The sequence below is a fragment of the Parasteatoda tepidariorum genome, chromosome 4, assembly GCF_043381705.1.
Source record: "Parasteatoda tepidariorum isolate YZ-2023 chromosome 4, CAS_Ptep_4.0, whole genome shotgun sequence".
Lineage (NCBI taxonomy): Eukaryota > Metazoa > Arthropoda > Arachnida > Araneae > Theridiidae > Parasteatoda > Parasteatoda tepidariorum.
Genome location: NC_092207.1, coordinates 68,937,057 through 68,962,230, shown reverse-complemented (window position 1 = coordinate 68,962,230; position 25,174 = coordinate 68,937,057). Strand labels below are relative to the sequence as shown.

General features: G+C 28.4%; 1 protein-coding gene across 5 annotated transcripts in view; it reads left to right on the top strand.

Moving 5' to 3' along the window:
• LOC107445145 (lactosylceramide 4-alpha-galactosyltransferase) overlaps positions 1-22,769 on the top strand; it is a 38,809-nt gene extending 16,040 nt beyond the window's left edge. For 3 of the 5 annotated variants that reach the window (XM_043049303.2, XM_043049300.2, XM_043049293.2), the window contains exons 2-5: positions 333-451; positions 4,108-4,185; positions 14,217-14,512; positions 17,856-22,769. In XM_043049303.2, coding sequence (XP_042905237.1) covers positions 364-451; positions 4,108-4,185; positions 14,217-14,512; positions 17,856-18,416 — 1,023 coding nt within the window. In that variant the 5' untranslated portion in view covers positions 333-363 and the 3' untranslated portion in view covers positions 18,417-22,769. The remainder of the gene's footprint in view (positions 1-332; positions 452-4,107; positions 4,186-14,216; positions 14,513-17,855) is intronic. The other 2 variants (XM_043049311.2, XM_043049308.2) reach the window with 1 other exon arrangement.
• Positions 22,770-25,174: the final 2,405 nt, after the last annotated feature.

The following is a 25,174-nucleotide window of genomic DNA, read 5'->3' as shown; positions in this document are numbered from 1 at the left end:
TTATTTATAGCATAACTATCAAATTGTTATTATTTTTGTAAATTAAAAATTTTGCTGCTCTTTTAAATCTTTTTTTGTAAACACCAATAAAGGTTCTAATAAACAATAGTAAAATTGACTTGTATTATTAAGATCTTGTTTTTTTTAATGTGGTTACGCTCCAAACTTGTATTTTGCTAGCTACTGTGTTATATTCATTTGAAATATTTTTTTCAATTACAGATATGTTTTGTTTTGCTAATTTAAGTTTTCATGAGTTATTTCAACCTAAGAATTTTACTTAAGATGAACTATGATTCAGATCTGTCATGTAATATTATTTTGTTTTGTAGGACTATTCCATGTCTACTATCCATAAAAGATATGGCCAGGCTTCTACGACTTATTCAAAAAGCCACTGTACTGTTATTTTCATTTGCATTGCTATATTTGGCTTATTGTTCACTCTCAGGTTTGTAAATTTTTGCTTATCAAGTAATTTTAACTGATACAACATTACAAGCAGATCTAATCCGGTCAATACCACACTGAATGTCTTATGGTAATGCTCTGTCGGTTAAAAGGCACCAGCTGTTATTAATTATAGGAGTTTATTTTGGCAATGGATATTTTGAATATCTTGAAATTATTATTATATATAATATAAGCAATCATTATGTAATATAATATTAATAATTATTATATAATAAATCATTGTTATATAATAAAATTATTATATTAAACACATGTTCCTCTTTTTTGTGTGCTAATTTTAAATATTTGATGAAATATTAAAATACTCATTAATGATATCACTTGAAATCATTATTTATTTATTTGTCTAAACACATGTCATGTTACTCACATTTTTTGTGCTACTGTCATATATCAATATACTCATCAAATATTTCATGTGTATTAAACATCTTGAAATCATTATTATTATCTTATTAATTATTTGTCTTAACCCATGTTCTTACCTTTTTTTATACTAATGACAAATATTTGATTAAATATTAAGGTACTTATCAAATGAATGAGCTTAAAACATTTCAAAAAATTGTTTATGTGTCTAAACACTTGGTTCTGCACGTTTTTTTTTATGCTAATATGAAATATTTGAATTAATATCAAGGCACACATCACATATTTGATGAGTATGAAACATTTATTATATTCTATATTTGTCTAAACACATGTTCCTCACTTTTTTTTTGGTGATAGTATCAAATATTTTATCGAATAATAAAGCATTCAAGTAATTAAATATTTGAAAAGTATGAAACATTTTGAAATCATTATTATTTTATAAATATTGGTTTGTCTAACCTATTAATTTGGAGTGACAAAATATTTTGTCCTTCATGAATTACTTCTGCAATGGGCATGACAATATTTTTCATTGTGCATAATGAAAATTATTTGAGGTATGATGATATTAGTTATAACTAACAAGAAAAATGTTCCCATTTTGTTAGGAGTTAAACAAAAGTTTATTCTTCGGTTAACAGGCTGAATATGAAAATATGGTGGAGCGTCGATTATCTGGACCAATCAGGGACAAAGCCGGTCAGGATAACAGGAAATTTAGATAATTGGACAACTTTAAAAAACAATCAAGAAAATGTTTTTAAGTAACTTATCTTCACACATTTTCTAAGCATAGAATTTAATGATTGTAGTGCCTATTATAGCACGTTTAAAAGTTTTAATTTTTTAAAAATTTATGAGAAACCTGTTTTTTTATTACTTGCCGTCCACATTGAAATTGAATGGAGGGAACGTAAGGTTCTTTTCAAAGTTGCTGAAGGACAAAAGAGACCATTTTTTGACCTCTTTCAGATATTCTGAAAATAAAGCAATTTTAAAATTTTCTTTTTACTTTCTTTTCTTCTGAGGAAGGTGGTAAAAGCACATGGTTCTTGAACGATATGGATAATCGGGCAATCTGGTAAATCGGCGTTTGGATAATCGGCATTCTACTATACTCTTCAAATATTTTATGAATTTCCTGTTATGAATCATCTGGTGAAAAGCACTGATTAAAATTAGGAGCAATGAAAGTAATTTACGCAAGGTTTTAATTTCACATTTAGTCAAATTATAAACCTGTAAATAAGTTAATATTTTAGGATCATGCACGAACCCCCCCCCCCATCCTAAATAGAAACCATCCTAAAATGGAAAAATGGTTGTTTCGATAATATCATATACACATTTCATGCTAATATTTCTGAAAGTTAATATTTATGCTAATTTATATCTGAATTTGTGCTCTTAATGCAACTATGAGTATTGTTGGGCAAAAAACTTTATTTCTGTGAAATTAATTAATTTCAATTTATATTTCATTAGACTTTATGGAATTGAATTTTCAGTCAGATAATAATTTTATTCTTTTATTTTAAATTCAAATTGGAGTATAATTGACCAAAAAGGTTTATTTGAAAAAATATTTTTTAAAATAGTTTGAGATTATTATTGAGGTACTATATTCATTTAATTTATCTTTGCTCGATATCAGAGTTTAAAATGTTATTGTAAGTCATTACAAATCTCCGAACATTATTTCTTTTATGTGGTAAATTAATATTTGAAATTGTAAACATTATTATATTATTAATTTTCTGCATGAAGAGTTTGTTAAAGATAATTAAAGCAATTTTAAAAATTATAAGATTATAAGAAAATAAAAAAAAAAAAAAAAGATGGGTGTTTGATCATAAGCCCTATACCAGTATGGTTGCCAAGATTGTAAAATACAGTATGTTTAAAAAATCAAATCTGTTAGTACAATATCACTATAAAATCAAAATGAAAAAATTTTTTGCTGATACTTTATAAAATCAAGCTTTTATTTTTCATGTGTTTTAAAAATGGGGAAAAGGACCATTTCCTGTTTTTTCTCACATTTGGAAAGGTGTGTAGCATACTGATTGATTTGATGGTTGATGAATGAATGACTAGCATTTATGGATTGATGAATGGATTTTATGGATGAAGATTGGCGATTTTGCTAAGTGATTGTGGTGAATTTTCTCAGCAATTTTTTCATGCTTTAATTTTCTGAATTTGAGAAGAGCCTATTGTAACTTATGCACATGTCTTTGAGTTTTATGTATGATTGCGGAGTGTTAATCAATACCAATTCGTTGATTATTGTGATTTTTCCCCTCGTACAAATGATATTATTGTCACAATCTAAAAAAAAAAAAGAATACAAATTTATTAATTAAAAGAGCTACCAATAATCGAAAGTATCTGATGACATTTGTCCACACACAATAGTTATGTTACGGTGAACGACCAAAATTGATGGTTGTTGATTTCCACCGGTGAATGTTGACAATCACATTGCTATGGCAAATGTCCAAAACATATACTAGATCTAGTTAAGTGCCACTGCCTGATCTACATTTGCTTGGTATGCCCTACATCAGTGTTTTTTTAAGGTTTAGTGCCACTGCCCAATATGCATTTAATCGCTACTCCAAATACTGATGTTTCTCCTTATCTATCCTCAGCAGACATTAAAATATCGAATAAATATAATGATATTAACGAATAAATTAATATCAAGTTTGATACAGCAAATATTTTGGACATACACCAAAGCAACTATGTGATTGCTGACATTCACCTGTGAATGTCGAAATTGTCTTGATTTCGGTCATTTACGGTAATTTATATTTAAATTGGTATAAATTGGCAGACACAAATGTGTTAATATCTTCAGACCTATGAATTATTTAAACATGAATTGTGGAAAAATATATGGATCGTGATTTCATTAGAGAAGTATGCAGAAATAAAAATTTAGAAACATAGCTTGATAAGTTCTGGTTTGAAGGTCATCACTAACTTATTTTTGCTTAGCTTACAATATTGATAGCCTTACTTAAAAATTTCAATACAAAACAAAAAAAGAGCATCACCATCTGAAGGAAATGCTAGCTCAAACAATTTATAACAAATTGACAATAATCTACAAGTGAACACACAATAGTCAAGTGGAAGTTACTGGTATAGCACCCTTTGCTATAGAAATCACCATCCATATGTTTTCATAATATAATTAGCTTTCGTCCATCTTTTCTTTTTAACTGAGGTACTATTTTGTTTTAACAGATTATAATAACATAGAAACTTATGAGATAAGATATAACCAGTCATGCAGAGCAGACAGTGCATTATTCCATGCTGCTGGTGAGTTGAAATATTATATATAAATATTACATGTTTCTAATTGATATGTTTTTAGAAAAATTGTAAATTTTTTTTAAATTATTGATTGTGAAATACAGTTTGTATGCAGTTGTAAGATAAGAGTATATATTGGTATTTTTACATGATAGTTATATAATGTAGCCGCTTTTAGGCTTCCAACAAATATAAGCTTAAAATGCACCATAATTTGTTATTTGGGTTACGATAAAAATAATTATTTAAATATTTGTGATTGAAGCTGAACAGTAGAATAATATTTTTTAAAATTTAACAATGTTATGAAGAATGCTATTTTTTTTTTAAAAAATTACCTTGCAAATTTGATTAAAACTATGTTTGAAAATTGTTTTGTGTAAAAATTTTTTCTTTAAAAAACTCATTTTTTGTTTTAAATAAATTTTTGTTTAGGCATTTACATATCGGTTATATCCATCTCAAATTACGTTTTTATATATTTTTCCAAGCATAATGCTATGAAGAATACAATTTTTTAAAAAAAAAATTTCCTTGCAAATTTGATTAAAACTATGTTTGAAAATTGTTTTGTGTAAAAAATGTTTCTTTAAGAAACTTATTTTTTGTTTTAAATAAATTTTTGTTAAGGCATTTACATATTGGTTATTTCCATCTCAAATTATGTACATGAATTTTTTTCACGCAGTTTGAAAGCTCTTATTTTTTATTTTCAATGAAATTTATACACTTTATTATGGAAATCTTAATTCTAGTCTTTTTTTGGTTAACTTTATTATTACACTTGAATTTGGCCAACTTTAAATTGCCAGATGAGGTGTGTGTTTATTAGTTATCATGAGATTGAATCCTAGTTATGATTTTTGCTTGCTATAGAGTTTGATTTTATAACTTTATGTTATTTACATAAAGTATTTCTAGTAATTTTACATTCCAGTGATTTTTTTAGTTATAATTTTATGATGATATGCTTTGATCTATGTAGTTTATCTCATATTCTTAGTACCTGTTCTTGAAAAAAAATTGTAAGTTATCAATGAAATTGGTATTTATTATAAGATTATTTTAAGTACATTTTTTTAAAGGGTGGATCTTTATATTCAGTTTCATACCCCAATGAAAATAATGCTGTTGATCATGACCATCACATTATAGTCAAGATTTATCACAATTGAGCAACTTCCCAGATGAATTTGCTCTTTATTACATAACTTAGTACTTATTTTTCATTTCAATTATCACTGACTTCGCATAATTTGGATCTATAGAAAAAGGTTTCTAAAGCTTAATTTTAAACAAAAATAGCAAAAGATTTCAGGTTGATTTACTAATTTGAAAATAACTTCCTCACATGTTATTCATATTGATTCACTTGTGTCTATCAGAGCTGTATCCCTTGCAAATATCATTGATATTATTTCTTAATCAATTGAAAAATGGAATTCTTTGCAATTTGTATGCTTCTAAGAGTAATGCTAGTCATGCTAGTAAAATTCGTTTTTCATATATCCCTCTCAAACATGTTAATTAAAATTTTTTAACATAGAGCTGAAATTGCTTCTTGTATCAGCTGGCCAACTTTCAGGATTTTGTGAATAGTTCTTGAGTTATATGGGCAACAAATTCTGCTTGCTATTCAGGGTTAGGCCCAACCAACAATAAGGAAAAAAAAAAACCTATCAGGTTTTTTCAGATTGGGTCCACTTAAAAAAACCCATCTTTATATCAACTAAGTGGTTTTTTTCTCCACATTTTATTATATTTAATCAATTTTTTTTGCAATTATTAAACCAAATTGTTCTTTGAAATTATCAGCTTTTTGATTTATAAATTTAATTTTATAACATTTTATACAAAATTATAAGAAGTAAAACGTATTTCAGTAATCTAATTTTTGCAAATAAAGTGTAATATACATGGATATATTCATGAAAAGAAATAAAGCCTATGATTAAAAAACAAACAAACATATTTCTAACTTACGAAGCGAAGCAAAACTAGAAAACAAATGTTTAATATGCATACAGATTTTACTTATTATATAATTTATTTGCATCATAAATCTTTCAAGGTTTGCTAAAATATATCAATGTATATCCAACATTTCGAAATGAGTATGACATATGATAGTTTCAGACAAATAATGTTAAAATCAACTTCAGACAGTACTTGTTTCAATCTACTGTACATTTTGCAAAAAAATTTATGTTTATAAGTTTAAAATATTAAACCCATAATTTGTCAGAAAAGCATAATTTAGAATATCAGTTGAAAGCTAAATCATCTAATCTAATTACTCTATTATTCACAGCTTCTCTTATGAGAGCTTGACTGTAAAGAATATTTTCTAATTTTTGATTGGATCAATTCAAATAGAAAAACCGTTTGGGGACTGAAAAGCCAAAAGATATTTTGTTATGTTTAAATATTTCAATAAAAAGAAATAAAAACTTTCTTATAAATTTTTTGTTCAAAGAAATTGTAATGACACTTGAGATTAAGTTTATATTTTGTATTATAACAAGTACCAAAAATGTATTTTGTTTGATATTTTTGAATCTTATTCTTGTTTGCTAATATTTTATTTGGTTAAAATTTTGTAAATTACAAAAGAAAGATTAAAATATATATTGAATATATATTAATGGGATGCAAATTTATATGGTAGATAATGGATGTTCATGATACGGTCATTCATGCATAATTATTAATTAAATGTGATGAGCATTTTTATATGTTCATTAAAATCATAAATTATGTACTTGGAATGCTTAGAAAACCAGTGTGTGAAATTTATTATTTTTTATCATTCATTTCAAAAGTAAAAAAATCAAATAAATATAAAAGTTGATAGTTTTTTGTAAATTGTAAAATTTAAAAAGAATTCAAACATTGAAAAATACAAATGAACTTACCATTTGTTACAAATTGATGTGTGCATTTTATTTCACAAGTATACTGCAATGCATTTAGGTATTTCATTCCTTAACTTTGAAGCAAATTATGTGTTAATTTCCAAATTCAAACATCACATAATACACGGTTTACAATTTCAAAGAATCATTTAATCATTATGCAGTTCATAATACATTTAAAAAGCAAAAAATGACTTAGTTATAGAATAGTTATTTTCATAACCATTTCTGTTACTAATCTCTTTAGTAATAAACAAACAATATTTATTTTAGTATATACTATATATTCTTATATTTAATATAAAAGTAGATACTTATATTTTAGTTAAATGCTATTATTTCTTATTTTTAATAGAAGAGTTATATGCATCTAGAATATATTTAAAAAATTCCTAACTCTGGTCAAAATCTAATATTTTTATAAATCCCCCTAAAAAAAATAAATAAACATGTGAGCTGGTTTTTTGCAAACTATGCTTTATTAGTATAGTTAATTATTTATTCTATATTGTTGCTGTTTTTATTTTACATGTTTTTTATATAAGCAAGGAGCAGATCCATTTTTTCAGCAAATGTAAAATAAAAAACGTAATATTTTCTAGAACATCTCTATCATGTTCAATACTAATTTTTACCCTTATACCCGACAAATAGTAAATCTTTTGATAAATAAATTAGCTTTTAAATATCTTTATTTTCATTGCCTGTCTAAAATTAGCTTTCAGGAGAAATAGCTTTATAGAATTAGCTTCCTCTATAAAATTTTCTAAACTGGTTTACACATTTTGAAAGTATGCACATGTGCTAACAGTGTCTATAAGTATGATTTAAAAACTTTAAAAGTGAGAAAGAAATATAGTGCCTTTTGCATGGATGAAAGCATGAATAAAATTAAATTTTGTAAACATTTAGTTGCATTTTTTTAAAATAATGTTTTTCTTACTCCTAGACGTGATAACTTCTCTAAATTCATGATAACTTCTATAATTTTACAACTTCCAATGTAATTTCTGTTCCTTGTAAGATTTTTTTATTGCTGTTACAGTTAATGATTATTTAAGTGATAAACTTGGAACAATAGTAATGGGTTATATACTATACTATTTTTATTAATGTAGTTTATGTTGCATGTAAGATTTTTTAGTGCTTTTGCAGTTTTGGATTAATTAAATGATAAATCAGGGTTCCCACGGTCCTTGAGAGTCCTTGAAAGTCCTTGAATTTTTTTGTGCTAAATTTAGGTCCTTGAAAGTGCTTGAAAAACGTCTTAGGTCCTTGAAAAACTTGATATGTCCTTGAATTTGTCCAATACTGCCGACGGCCCTTTTTATAAAACACCCGCGGATCTTTCTCGTTCTTTCTGTTTTGTTCCCGAGCTCTCTCACGTGGTTTTTAACGCCACCGTTTCTAACCGGGCCTAGCGTCTTGGTGTCTGCCAAGCGTGCGGAGCACAGCAGACAATCAGTGAGTTCGGGGCGAGACTCCACTTCATCTTCTGTCGCATGTGCTTAGATCTTCTTTTTTCTTATCGAAACTGGAATACTCTTGAATTTCGTAACAATATGTACCTTGTAGTTTTCAATAAATTTGCCGTTTTACCATCCGCACTTGTCCTTACGTTTGGATCATTTCAAAACTTTATTGTAAAGCGTATTCGCAAAGGCACGGCTTCGTATTTGTGTTATGTAGTTTAGACTAGTTATGCCTGGGAAGTGCTATTTTAATCCCCAATGGATGGATAATCAAGCTTATAAAGAATGGATTTTATCGATGCCCGAAAAGAAGTTCAGAGCCAAGTGCCGATTATGCATGAAGGAGATCGATATCGCGAAAATGGAAGAATCTGCTCTGAAATCACACATGAAAGAAAGGTAAAACAAAAAAGCAGTCTCATGCCCTGAGTTCTCTTTTTCCAAAGACATCAACATCTAATTCATCTGGTGTAAATACTCCTTCAACATCGTGTGCCCCATGTGAAACAGAAACTTTAGTGGCCGAGGTAACATTGTCTTCTTATCTGGTCAAAAGGAATGTGCTTGATGCTGAAATTCTCTGGAGTCTGAAGTGCATCACTAGTAATTATTCATGTAACTCCTGTGAAGGGATTAGTAAATTGTTCTCCAAAATGTTTGCTGATAGCTGTATAGCGAGACAATTTTTTTGTAGTGCCACAAAGTGAGCCTATTTGGGCTCCTTTGGATTGGCACTATACTTCAAAGGGATTCTTATAAATGAGCTGAAGAATGTTGATTGCTACACTGTACTCTTTGATGAGACGTTAAATCAGTCTCTACAATCTAAGCAGATGGACATTATGGTAAGGAATTGATAATAAAGTTTGCACTAAGTATCTTACCTCCCAATTTATGGGTCATGGAACTGCAGAAAATATTTTGTCCTCTTTTTACAAATGCATGGATGATGGTTAAAAGCTCTCTAAAATACTTCAATTATCCATGGATGGACCCTATGTCAATTGGAAATTCTATTAGAAGCTTCAGTGTGAATTAAAAGAGAAATATTCCCACCAGGTCATATTCATTGGCAGTTGTGGATTACACATAACGAATAATGCTTTTAAACATGGTGAAAATGGGATATGTTCCTTCTAATTTTTATTTTCAGAAAGAATTGTTGCTGCATAACATTTAGAGAAGGTTGTGTAAATTATGGATGAATAATTTCAGAAACGATGTTTAATAGAGGAGAGGAGGGGGTTATGGAATAGTCATGGAATATGGAATACCTAAGATTTAGCTCTGTCTTTCATGCAGCCTTCACATGGAAATACACAGGATTAAAGGATTTCACCATTAACACCTCATTACCATTAGTTATAGATTGTGCTGAAAATGATTTTGTGAATTAATATGTAAAACCAGTAGGGTTGTTTTTAAAAAAATATAAATTTTAGTCCATAATACATATACTCTCTTCTCTCTATATAGGCAAAGCATTTAGGTATTATATTTGAAATTAATTATTGCCACAACAAGCATTGTTGCTTCTAGTAAAATAGAAGGGAATAATTTTTGAAATTGGTCTTAGATTAAGGTCCTTGAAAATTTTGTTGAGGTCCTTGAAAAGTCCTGGAAAGTCCTTGAATTTCAATCACATCATAGAGTGGGAACCCTGTAAATGATTAGTTAGTTTTATGAAGTTTCATTAGTTTTAGAAAACTGCATTAGAAATAAAAGTTATTTCTCATATAATTGAAATATATAGGGGTTGGACACTTTCTCACATGGAAACACTTCTGTGCTAACTTATTTTGTCATATTTTTCAAAAAATATTTAGAGAATTATTTTATAATTTTAAAAATGTTTAGGTCATGTGATTTCTCATGCATATCAATAATGTTTAAAGTTTTTAGAAGTTTGAGGGACCAGCAAAAAATTCTAGAATAAAATATTTTTGAACATCTTATGCCAAAAAATTTAGCGATAAGCTTGTAACTCATGTTAATTATGTTGACTATCATATGAAATAACTGCACAAAATTTTGTAAACCTAGCTCAAATTTTCATGGAAATATAGGCTTTTTTTTTATTAAAAAAAACTAATTTTCTTATTCTCACTGCAGAAATATTCACTAAAATTAAATGAACTTTTTAGAGAAATTTTTAGTTAAATAAAAATATCATTTTAAAATTTGAAACAAATTATTTAAAAAAATGTGCAAGACATGAGTATTTAAAGTAATATTTTCATACTGCACTGCTGTGAATGTGACCCACCCTATGGACAGGCATGTTTGGTAGTGTGACGTGGGTAATGTTGTTCGCATCAATGACTTTGGTCTGAAGGTGCTCACTTGGCACAAAAAATGAGCAACACTTGCGACACCTTCCATCACGAAGAACGATTAGTTCAGTGCCTGCCATTAAAGAAAAAAAAAAATTTATAGTAAAATGCTCTCACATGTACAAATTGGTAAATTCTTGAAATAATAAGAAAACAGGTTTTTTGAAACTTTTGCAGTTCTGTTTTTTCTAAATATTTGTCTAGAAAGTATTATTTCTGAGAGTTTTTACTTTTCATAATACAGTCAAACCCCGCTATAGTGAACATGGTTTATAGTGAACTCCCGGATGTAGTGAACGAAATGTTCGGTCTCGTGCCTTGCTACACACTTGTAATGTTATTTTTTGTGGATATAGTGAACCAAAAAAGTGAGAAAGTTGGATATAATGAACTTTTTCTGTCTTCAACTGATTTTTTTCTTCATTTTTTTGTAATAATTTTGAAATTTTTACTTCAAAATAAATACATATACCGATTTTTAAAAGCATCTATACAGGGGAATGTAGCAATGAGCATTTTTTCTTGTTTGCTTCTTTTATCTCACTTTCCCATCCCTAAACAAATCAAGTAGATGTTTCCAACCCAGGCAGATGATGCACCTTCTGTTCATAAAGCTTTTGATCTAATTTATGGATAGCTCTAGCTGTGGTGGCTTTGAGCTAGATTATGAGTTGATGCAATTAATTGAATTTTATATTGTTGGATGCACACAAGAAAAAATTACAAATTTAATCATCCCGTTTCTTCTCAATGGTAACACACTATTCTATACAATTATTGAACATTGACTTTCAATATACAGTCTATAGTGAACATTCAAGGGTCCGGAATTTTGGTGCACTATAACCGGGAGTTCACTATATCCGTTATGCAGGCAATTTAACAAATGGTTCCCGAACTTCTCCCTTTTATTACACATTACTCAAATAAATGACTGAAAAATATTATGCAGTAGCAAAAAAATGTGTTATTTTTCATTACTCTTCGTCTTGCGTACAAAAGAGAATTAGTAATCTTTAGCTGATGAGCAATCCTCAACATCAGATATGGAAACACTTCCTGACTCTCAGATAATTTTTTCTGAATTTCTGTTATTCCGCTTTTTAAACCTGTCATTCGGGCACATAAAAGTAGTCTCATAAAATCGCTTAGCAAATTCATCGACATTTGTCCAGATACTGGAAGATTGCGGCTTCTTCGAATGGTGAACCACTTCAGTAATGCTTCCTTAACATCCTTCTGATCTGCTTTTCTCAACTTTTTTCTGCCATCTAAATTTTTTTCATGAGCAGAAATTATTAATTGCCTATTTTTCCATACATTACAAACTGCAGATTTGAATAGCTTATATTCCCAGCAAATATCAGCTTGATTGCATCCATTTTCAATATTTCTGATTATGCCCATTTTATCATCAATGGAGAACGTTTTACGTTTAATGCATGCCATAGTTAAATTTAAGACACTTGTTTGCAGGATTTTTTTAACTGAACTGAGAGCAAAAAGGAGTTGAAATAAGGGCCTTATTAACACATATTAGTGTCCAACCCTTTGACCAATAATGAAGAATTACTCATTCCCTCTGGCAGAAAATGCATATTGGCCTGCAATGTACCTAATTATTTAAAGAAATTTATTTATTGCTGCACTTATGAGAAAGACAAACCAATAAAAAAAAAAGTATGAATATTCAATGCTGAAAAAGGCCAGGATCCCTTTTGGGTTTTTGCGCCAGAGGAGGAGGATTTGTTTCTCACTAAAATATTTGCATGCCTGACTATACATGTATGGGTAAAAGATATGTTCCATATTGGAATTTTTAGATGTCCCAATATNTACTTTGACTTCTTTATTAATTTAATTGAAAAAATTAAACAATGATATTGATGTCATAGTAGAATATGTTTAGAATTAATATTTTCTTTTGTAATAGATTTATTCCTTTTTATTTATTTTTGATTGATTTAAAGATCTCCCATAGGTAATTTTTGAACATATGCTAAATTGCGATACATTACTGTATTGTGATGTCTAACTGACGATGTATCACGATTTAAAATTTCTGACATCACCCATTCCTAATAATAGTATTTGACAATTAAGCTATAATTTTAGTTATTTGGCTACTATTTTTGATAAATTTTTGTTCCTGTTCAGGCAACTATTTTCATAGTTTGAGGCGACTATTTTCATGCTTGAGGCTACTAAAAGCAACTATTTTTGTTCATTTTTTACTGTGGCAACCCTGTAAACTAGATCAAAAGCTTTATGAACAGAGTAGAGCTCAATAAATATATTGCCTCATATACTTGGGGCATCTGAAAATTCCAATATGGAACATATTTTTTACCCTTACGTGTATAGTCAGGCATGCAAATATTTTAATCAGAAACAAATCCTCCTCCTTAAAGGCGCAAAACCCAAAAGGGATCTTTGCTTTTTTCAGCATTTAATATTCATACTTTTTTCATTGGTTTGTGTTTCTCATAAGCACGGCAATAAATAAATTTCTTTAAATAATTAGGCACATTGCAGGCCTGGGCTAAGGATTTCAAATTATAGGCCAGTAAATTAGCCAAATATCAAAAATATTTGCAATTTTTAAAAGTCTTCGCCAAATGCAAATCTTAAAAATTTTGTATGATTAATTTTTTTACCATAGAAAACTATTTTACGGTAGTTTGTTTCAGGCTTATATTATTTGGATCCAATTCTAATTAGTTATGCGGCGCATCTACCGGAAATGACAGTAATCGAATAAAAAGTACAGATTTGTTTAGAAAATTTCATTTTGACATAATTTTGAGGATTAAAGGATTGAGGATTTTAGAGGTAAATAGTTAGATAGAGTTACATAGAGTTGCCAGTGGAAAAAATCATTCGCCAAAACACAATTTTATTCGCCGAATTTGTGATTTTATTGCATTTGGCAAGGTGGCAAATGCTTAGCGCAGGCCCTGCAGTGATATAAGTTCATTCATCTTTTTTTTTTCAAGATCAGTGATATAAATTCATTAATTTATCATAAACTTTTGTTGCACTTATAAGTTGCCTTGTATTTAAAGTTGATGATTGTCTACATCTACAATATCATGAGTAAAAGCATATATTTGTAATGTTTTAATACCATTATTTTGAGTTGTATTACAAGTATCTATAAGAAAATACATTTTTAAAGTGTGCACTGTGCACTCTGTTCTAACATATTTCAAAACAAGTATAAAGTCTTATTTTTTTAAAAATCTGTTTTTTTAATTAAAAACTGATTTTTGTATGTTGTTTAATTTTAAATTAGTTATAATACTTGTTTTTTATAGATTTTGTTATATGCATTGAGAAACCTCATATATTTTTTGTGGAGACTTCTTCATCAACTGTTTTAACTCCTCGCCAAGCATGTGCAGTTGAATCAACAGCAAGGCACAATCCTGATTCCCCTGTGGCTGTACTCATGACACCATCTGAATCAATTGATACCTCTCATCTGCTGTCTAAAACTCTACAAAATATTCCTAACATTCACCTAATAAAAATAAACATAGCTGATCTCACTCAGGGTACACCTATACAGAAATGGTATTTACTTGGCCAATGGAAAAAAAGCAAATGGAAGGTAATGTCATAGGGTAGTAATATTATATGTGTGCTTCATTTTGATTATTTTTAATTTATTTAAGAAAAAAACATTTGCACTTGAAAAAATATTTTGTTGCAAATAATTTTGTCAGGGGTCTGTCCAGACATTTTGTGAAAGGTCCGTTTTTGTACCTTTCACAAAAACGGTTAGACAGATTAAAAACGGATATTTTTTTGTCAAAATGTGCAAATTCAAAAATGTTATATATTACAGGGGGTTGCATGAATGTTGCGACAAACTTATAGGAGAGTTAGGGACATCATCAGAGTTAAAATTGTATAGGAACCCGTGACTGGAAATGGCATACACCACTAGTGGCGATTCTCTATTATGAACTGGTTCTTTGTGTGTTTATAAACATGTCATAATAGGGTAGCGACCCTAGTTGCGTATGACATTTCCGGGGATGGATTGCTATGCAATATTGTTCCAGGGCTCCCACAGGTCAACGAAAACGGGAAAATCCTGCAATTTGCTGGGAAAATTTAATTCTTTTTTGCAAAAAACCTTGAAAAATCTTGTATCTTTCCGGAAAATTTAACCAGTCTTAGAATTGCCAGAAACAGTGATCAGTTATCAAGATTAGAGTTAAATAATTCTAACATCTATTACAATTATTTTATAAAATTGTACTTTTTAGTTAAACTTTTCCATGTTTCTTTTCTCATTCCATTATATGTTTTTATTCACGAAATCTAATATTTGACATAATAAATAAAGAAATTCTAAGTTTTCTGATGAAAAATTACATGGTATAGACTAGGGGTGCACAACTTTTTTGAGTGAATGGCCACTAGCACAGCACAAAGATTAACGAAGGGCCGCACACATATTTGCTCATGTTAGAGGCAAATATAATTTATATCTAATCATTAGTGTTCTAAGCACCAAATATTTTTATCCTAAACTTAATAACATATTTACAGAAAATTAAGTACTTTTAATTATTTGGATTTATGCAAAACTAATGAAACTGTTAAATTTTTTTCTTCTATTTTTCACAATAATGAATTTATCCTGTGTATATATATATATCTCCCAAAAAAGTACTTATTTTACAGAGTAATATAAATTTGAATTAAATATTTTAATGAAAGGAAATTTATAATGTTTAAACAAAAACCAAATGAAAAGAAATGTTTTTATTGCGTTCAGAAGTTCCTGCGGGCCGCGCATCAACAGTCAGCGGGCCGCATGTGGTCCACACGCCCTAGGTTGTTCACCCCTAGTATAGACAAAGTATGTTTTTTTCCGTTGAAATTTATCTGATATACTTGGAAAAATGAAGGAATTTTTTTCTGAAATAGTGTGGAAATCCCGTTGTTCCTGATAATGGTCCCAAACTCCTCTAGAAGTTAGTCACAATATGAGACCTTTAGTTATATAATGTTTTCAAACTTGTACATTTCGATAAAAATTAGACTAAAAATATTAAAAAACTAGCTGTAGGAGCAAAACTAATTTCATATTTGAAATTCCTACACTCAAATTAGCAAGATCTAGTATTTGTATAAATGCAACAAAACATTTCTTGTTTCCTGATTGTAATTTGCACCAGAAAGAAAATTAATTTATAGTAAAAAGTTCTACTCAGTATGAAAACTCCTATTTCAGTATTAGAAAATATGATACACAAGAGAGAAAATATTATTTTTATAAATTGCTTTCTATTTCGAAGTATAAACTCAATACTTGGGTCATTCTTGTGAAAACTGCCATTTTAGTTTAAGTTTATGAAATCCCAAAAAAAATTAAAAAGTGAATTGTAATTCGTATTATTATTATTTCTTATCATATTACGATAAGAAAAAAAAATCTATTTTAAGCAATAGATACTTTTGAGTATCCTTTATGCCTCACGTTAGCATCTTTCCCATATTTTATACTTTCTGAAGGAATCGCAAATTTATTAAAATGTTTAAATAGTAGTTAGGATTAATAAATTTTTGAATTCAATCATATAATTTTTTTTAAAAAAAAACTTATAATGATTCACTTTTTAGATCCTGCTTTATTTTACTTTGAGAGAAAGGGAAGAGGAAATTATAAATATAAAAATTTATTATTGATTTGATGTATTAACCTGATTTGTTGTACAGCGCACAAAAAAAAAAAAAAAAAAAAAAACAGATTACCCTGAATAACTTTTAATCAAATCATTGGATCTTCATGTTCTAGCACTAAATCTTCATGTTCCGAGGAGGTGAACTCAAATTTGTTAATTAATAAGTGCAGAGGATATTTTAAGTTATGAAATCAGATGCAAAAATGTACTACTCTTTTTTAATAAATAAACTTTTTTTTTGACGGATTTGCACTTCCCAAATATAGGGAGTACCCACAGTTTGAATTTTTAAAAAGTTGAATTTTTACACACAAACTGAATTTTTAGAAAGTTGTATGTTTAAAATTGGATTTCTTATAAATTAATTGACCGATTTTGCTCTAATTTTGTATTTTGCCATGTAAAATTACATTTTTTAAAATGATGTAAAAAATTGTATACCTTACAATTCAAGACTTTTTCAACTATTGTTAAATAAAATAATAAATATTTTAAAAAGTCATTTTTTGTATGGAATTATCTTTAGATAAAGAAATTTTATAACTGTGTGCAAAAATTTACTTGAAAAGTCCTCAAATACGCAAAAAAATTTTTAAATTTTAAATTTTAAGAGTCCAAAAATCCACTGCTCTCCTGACAAAACTATTATGACTATGTTTCCCAAATTGCGGCAACCCTTTATATTTCGGGATTCAGAAATCCCAATACGTTAAAAAAAAGGTATGTTTATTCAGAGGAAGTACATATTTGTGGCTGATTTTGTAAGTTAAAATATCTGTTAAGTTAAAAAATATGTATTTGAGGTTGCCTCCTTGAATAATGGAAATTGAGACGTAGAATGTGAAGATCCAATCATTATATCAAAAGTTATTCAGGGTAGTCCATTTTTTTTGAAAACTATACATTTAGTGAGTTGATGATGAAAAAACGTTCCAATATTGTTCTGCATTGTTAACTGCAAATCATTAAAGTTTTTTTATAAAATACTTTATTCTGTGTCACTTTTAAAGGGTTAATGCTGTGTTGTGAGGGAATGATGCGATACACTAATTTACAAGCTTTTAAATATAGAATGCAATTATATATTTTCCAACAAAGTATTTTTAAGGTGATGCAGAAGTTATTTACTTGAATCAGTAGTATTTGTAATAAATTAAAATGATTACTCCAAGAAACGTTATCATTCTACTTGACTGTTAAATTAATTGTATTTTCTCTTTTTTGTAGTTATAATTCTTTATTTTTTGAAATTAGTTCAGCCACTTAAGTGATGCTTTAAGATATTTCCTGATGTGGAAATATGGAGGTGTCTATCTGGATTTGGATATAGTCACATTACGGTCGTTGCAGAAGCTGAAGAACACCGTCATCACCGAAAACTGGGATCGCGTAGCCGCTGGATTATTATTCTTTGACAAGGGCCATGAACTGATGAAACGCTGTATGCATGATTTTGCTGCAAATTACGACTACTCCAACTTTGTCATGAATGGACCTGGTATTATAACCAAACATATTAAATTTCTCTGTGATACTGAAAAAATTAGCAAAGTGTCTGGTGCCAATTGTAAGGTTGATATCCAACCTCCTGAAAGTGCTTTTCCTATTCCTTATGATGAATGGGAAGCATATTTCATACCGTCAACTGTAACTGATGTAACAAAGCACTTCAATTCAAGTTATTTAATCCATGTATGGAATAAATACAGCCAACATTCAAAACTGATGATTGGGCTTAACAGTTTGTATGAACTGGCAATGAAAGAACACTGCCCTTCTGTTTATAAATATGCTCAAACAATAGGACGTATATAATTATTTTTTAGCATTGTTGTTTTTATCTAGTCATTTTTTTCAGCAATGTTTTAGATATACTTTTTTTACTCCTATATTAATCTACCAATGAATATTAGCTTTATAATTATGAGCTTTAAGAAGTAATGTTTTTTTTATATATCTTTTTATAGTATATACTCTTGAATTGTATTATGACTTTTATGTCTGTGTTGGTGAAGATTTTTTCTGTATAAAATTCTTTGTTTTAAGAATATTTTTAAGCTTACTTAGTATGTTCCTAAAATTTAGAAACAAGCATTGCTTTTTATAAGTTTATGAACTTATCTTCCGTTATATTGTTTTCTTATTTTGATTCTATTATATGTTTGAAAACTTATGTTGATAGCTATGTTCTACTTAAAGATATGCTCTACAGTAATTATTAAAGTAATATCCTCTAATAAATATTAAGTTTTTTATAAAAATGTTATGGGAATCATTACTTTCTTGGTTATTCCATTATACCCATGATAATATATAATAATAAAATTATATTACATAAAAATAAATATTATAATATACCTCTAATAATGCATATTAATGCTATTTTAATATATATAATATTCTGTATAAAATTCTTTGTTTTAAGAACTTTTTCATGCTTACATAGTATATCTCTGAAATTTGGAAACAAGCATTGCTTTTTATAAGTTTATAAACTTAACTTCCGTTATATTGTTTTCTTATTTTGATTCTATTATATGTTTTAAAACTTATGTTGTTAGCTATGTTCTACTTAAAGATATGCTCTACAGTAATTATTAAAATAATATTCTCTAATAAATATTAGATATTTTTTAAAAATGTTATGGGAACCATTACTTTCTTGGTTATTCCATTATACGCATGATAATATATCATAATAATAATAAAATTATAATACATAAAAATAAATATTATAATATACCTCTAATAATACATATTAATGCTATTTTAATATGTAATAATAAAAATTATGATATACCTATAATAATCAAAATTATAACATACCTATAATAATGCACATTAGTGCTATAATAGTGTCTAATAATAAAAATTATAATGTACCTATAATAATACATACTAATGCTATAATAATATATAATAATAAAACTAATTTGCTCTAATGAATATTGTATATTTTTCTACAAATGGTACACGATAATTAATTTCATAATATAATTTTATATAAAATTTTGCGCCTATAAAATTTTGCGTTCAAAAACAAGTTTTTATATTGAAAGTCTTTTCTTTGTTTTATGAAGATGTGTGTTTAACTGTTAAGTTTGAAAAAAAAATTACTTAGCAGGATGTGCATGTAGCTATGTTTATAAATTGTGTTGTTTTTATTATTTACTTTTATTATTTGTGCTTATCAGCATGTTGTGATTTTCTCTCTAGAATGACCTATTTTATAAATGTATTTTTTGTATGAATATTTCTTGTAAACTGTGATTATTTTGTATTATATTTTGAAGTTTGCATTGTTTTAGAGGCATTAAATAATTTATTTTCCTAGACTTAACTTCAGTAAACATCAATTAAAGTTTTACTCCATATATAAACTATATTTCAAAAGGTTAGTGAAGAAACATTCCATACCATTCTTTTTGTTTTTTACTGTTAATGATAGTTCTATAAAGGAAATAGCTTGAATATAACAGAAATGCATTGTGCTACTTAAAACATGTTTACCACACTAACAAGAGTTCTAAAATTTTTTTCATTTGTGCTTCTTTGTTTAAATTTTTGATTATACTTATTATTTTGTTAATACAGTGGAATCTTGGTATTATTATGTTGTGTTATCCTGTTTCTTAGGGTAATCCTGTACTGTATATTATGCTGTGTTATCCTGTTTCTTAGGTTTTCTGTTGGTTGGTGAGAATTACCTATACCGATAATGTTAAATTATCCCAGATTTTACTTTACCCTTCTAAGAAAATCCCACATTATACTTTTCTCTAACAGATCAAAATTATTTTATCTCTACAAAGATCGAACAAACCTTTTTAGATTTATTTTTTCTGATTGTCTTGTCTATCTATCTTGTCTAATTCTATCTGATTGTCTTGTCTGTAAGAGGGGATTCACCCCTTGAGTCAAAATCAGAAAGATGGTGGGATGGGCATCGTACAGGAAAGGTTGGTTAAATGAAGTATTGGAGCTTAAATTATAAAACCTGTAAGTGAAATGTTTTCCAGCTCACTTCAATCTCTGAATCTTAAAATGATCCAATAATTTAAGGAATGTTACACTCAGCAATTGGTTAGATAATCTTTACTTTTTGTTAATTCCAGTGACTTTCAAGATGCCTCTAAAGCAAAAATAAGTGTTCTGGAAATTTTGAATCGAATTTCTACAGTGTTAGACAGCGTCGACTAAAATGCATTTCAAATGGGTTTAATAAATCAGTTTTTTCGGTATCCAACGGGAACATAGGCCCTCCAGAAATTGCATGGCTGATGACCTTCCAAAGTCTATAATGTGTATATTGACTGCAGCACGCATCCCCATTGCTTTATCTTATTTAATTCCTGCTCCAAATGGTTGTTCTTTTTTAAATTTATTTTTTCCAATGCCCATCTGGAGAATGACCTTTCATCATACAGGCATCTGAAGGGCAGATTTGTTGACCACTCTTTTAGGGGCACCATATTAGGTGGGCCAACGCTGCTCCCACAGTAAGGGCACAGATAGTACAGAGAAGGAAAGAACATCCATGCCTTGCCCGGGATTTGGACCCAGAACCTTTCTGATGCAAGGGCAGTTCCCTGACCCATACACAGGCCGGTCGGCCGATGGTTATTATGAAAACATTTAAGAAAATATCGGAGGGTATAACCACAACTGATCAAAAGTTTCAAGAAATAAAAATTCTGAAGCTATATTTATTTGCAAATGTAAACCAAAAAGCGAATTTGTAACCAATAGTAAGTATCAGGAAGGATATTGTTGAAATTGTATTCTTTTTGTGCATTTTATAACACTAATCTAAAGGTTAATGTAAAATCGGGATTCCACTGTATTTCATAAACCCTTGAACACTTCCACTTAGCCTGTTTCATTGTTAAACTACTTAAGCATATTTGTGACATTGATGAGAGATCTCAAACTGTTCTTATTTTTCTGCTTACATTGTTTTAATTTGCATTGTTATGTAGGTCATTATGACTACTAAAAAGTTAAAATTAACTTATGATGTGCTACTTATAGATAAATTGCAACAATCGTCTATGTTATTGTGAATGACCAAAATTGGTATTTGTTGATTTCCACCAGTGAATGTTGACAATCACATAGTGGTTGTGGTAAGTATCCAAAATATATACTAGGTGTAGTTTAGTGCCACTCCTCGGTATACATTTGCCCGGTATGCCCTTCATCAATGTTTTTTTTTTGGTCAAGTGCTACTGTTCAGTATGCATTTAACAGGTACTCCGAACAATGATGTTTCTCCTAATCTATCCTCAGAAGATTTTAAAATATCGAATAAATATAATAATATAAAGGAATAAACTAATATATCAAATTGGATATAACAAATAATTCAGACATTCACCAAAGCGACGGTGTGATTGTTGACATTCACCGGTAAAAACCAACATTCTCTTGATTTCGGACATTCATGGTAACATCTACAAATAAAAATTACATGCTCTGCAGGTTTTAGTACAGCTAATACTCCAACTATTACATACATAGCTATTTTACAACACCTTAATGCTTTGTGACTTTGCCTTTAAAATATTAAATATATAATATGTTGTGTTTAAAAATGACTTATCTAATTAAAGGTTTTTTAATTTTTTATGAAAATTTATTGATAGTATCAAAAAATTTACCTAACAAAATATAAATGGAGTTATTTTTTATAAATTATATTGATTTAGTTATTTACTCTTATTGTTTGTTCTTATCAGTATGTCTCCGTAAGGATTAATTTTTATATATATTTTTGTTTTAATATGTCTTGTAAACTGTGATTAATTTATTTGAAGTGTACTGTTTAAGAGATAAATATTGTCCATTTTCATAGACTTCAATTTTATTAAGATCAATTTAATTTTTATTTTATACATACAATATTTCAAAAAGTTTGTGACAAAAAATAATTTTATTACTCTTTTTGATACTGTTTTTTTGCTGTTTGTTTTGCTCCATGAGAAAATAGCCTGAATATTACAGAAGGTGGTGCACTTTTTTTAGATGCAATATTTTTAATTGCTACAGCTTACTAAAACATTCTAATGTGTATTTTTTTTCCTTTGTTTGAAAAAATGCTTTTTGTTTTTTTAATTTGGAGCAGCAAAGCTCAGTTTTCAATTCCAAATAAAATTTTTTCATTTAAAATGTGTGCACTTATTTTCTTGCAATATATTTAACATAGCTAACTAAAACATTATTATATTTGATTTATTTTCAATTTTTTTTAATGATATAACTGCAAAGCATAATTTTAAATTTCAATGAAAGTTTTTAAATTTTTCTCACTTATTATAAGTGAAGTGCTGTCCGTATCTAAAAAAAATGGCGATTTGACACTTAAAATTTCTGTTTCAATTATTTTACTATAGATGGTAAAATTCAAATACTAGCGGCAGTTCTATAATTCTAGCGAAAAACCACTGAATAAAAATATTTCGCTGAATTAATTTCAAATTATTGGCTTTTGTCTTGAAATACTAGGTCAGTAGTTGGATAAACTACATTAATTTTGTAGTTAACTACAACTACTTTGTTATGAATGTAATTAACTACAACTACAATTCCTTTTTTTTTTTACAGTGACTAAAAACTATTTGCAAAATGTTGGAAGTACATCACTACTTTAAGAAATCGAACTTGGGTGGAAAAATTAATTTACATATTATGTTCAAAATGGTTTTGCACATAGAATTATTTGTACATAGTGGTGGATAAAACCATTAAATATATCTTTGTTAAATTAAGAAAAAATATAAAAGTAGACATTATGATAATACTTTAAAAAGAAAAATCTCTCTCAAAAATCAGGAGATAGATGCAAAATAATTGTTTCAAAAGTTATTAGAAATTGAAGCAAAGTAAGGCATATTTTTCATTTTCAGTTTATTGGCAAAATATACCACTGTTTCCTATCCATCCTCTGCCTTAAATTCGTTTAGCACCTGGTTTTCCAGGCAGGCTTCTTGGTTGGCAAGTGGTATTAGAAACAATAACAATAGTTTCTGAAAATGAATAATTTGTCTCAGTGTGTTTAAATTTTGAATTTGTTTTGGAGTAATTAAATATAGTTCATATAGACAGTATTTTGGATTTTTCAATATAAAGGCCAAACTAATCATAGTAAACTTATAGTCTTTTGCAGCCACTTTTGATTGATGTTAAAAAATATTAAAAAAACAACTTATTTTTTCTGTGTTTTTGCTTTAAGTATTGACTATTTATCCTTTTCTGGAGAAAAAAAATCTTTCAATCACGTGATCTTTATTATTTTATTTTATGCGCTGTCAATCAAGAGAGAAGGGAAAAAAAGAGAAAAAAAAATTACATGTTTTCCAGATATCGCAGTTTCTATTGACAATTTAAAAAATGAAATTAAAGAAAAAAAACCCTTAAAGAATAAATAATAAGAAACCCTTCCCTATTTGAAGTCTTGTTAACGAGTAAAATGACGAATTTACAAACGAGGTAACGAATTTATTTCTTCTTATTCAGCCACACAATCTGCATTCCTTAGATTAATTTTTTTTATTCATGCCCGAGTAATTATTTTTACAATCTATGTTATCGTCTATTTCGTTACGATTAAATTAGTAACGAAATGTTCTTACGTAAAGCTAAAATTATTGTATAATTTAGAAACAAAATGCTCTCCTTTTTGTAAAAAAAATTGTCTCTTAAGGGAAAAAAAAACGGTGAATTAACGGGGTTGGCGAGCGTAGCTAGCAGGGAAAAAAGTTTCCTAGTCATGTAAAAAATTTTATGCCTAGGCATTATACAGCTGAGAGCTTTCATTTCGAAGCTTTTTTAACTATCAATAAAATGCATAATAAATAATTATAATTTTTTTGTTGTTGCATAAACGAATAATTGAATATTGAATGAACGAAATTTATAATTGTGTTCAATAAATATTCGATTGATTTAATAAGTCCCCGAGATTTGGTGCAAAGAGCATGCAGAAAGTGAAATTAACAATAAGCCCAAACTTCTAACTGCTCTTCTCTCTCCTGATTGCGACAATATTTTCCAGATTGCGGGTATCCCCTCCTGATATTTTGGTTATCGAGGATGGTTGTTAAAATATGATCACTCTAACTAAGTTGGTGAGAAAAAATAATCGAATTTCTGAAAGCTTTCTAGCCTTATTCTACCCTCTATTAAAGCAAAACCTGTAAATCCTGCCTGTAGTCCTGTAAAATGTATTTATTTTTTGTGTTGTTTAAAATCGTTTGTTTAAGTTTGGTGTAAAACACAAAAATTGATGTCGGCTACTTTACTCCAAAAATGGTGTAATGAAACAACAAGGACAGTTCTTGGCATAGTAAACACCCTAAATATTCCATTGCTCTTCTTTAGATGTAAAGTAGTTGCCACCATTTTTGATGCTAATGCCAGTGACAAAAAACAAGACAATTATGCATAGTTCATGTGAAAGTCAGTAACGAAAGAACTATAATTTAGAATGCATACGTTCAAAGATTCTTGAAATTAAATAAGTTTATCAAACCTATTACTGCCGATACCAACAAGCCTATTTGGTTAAGCTTGTT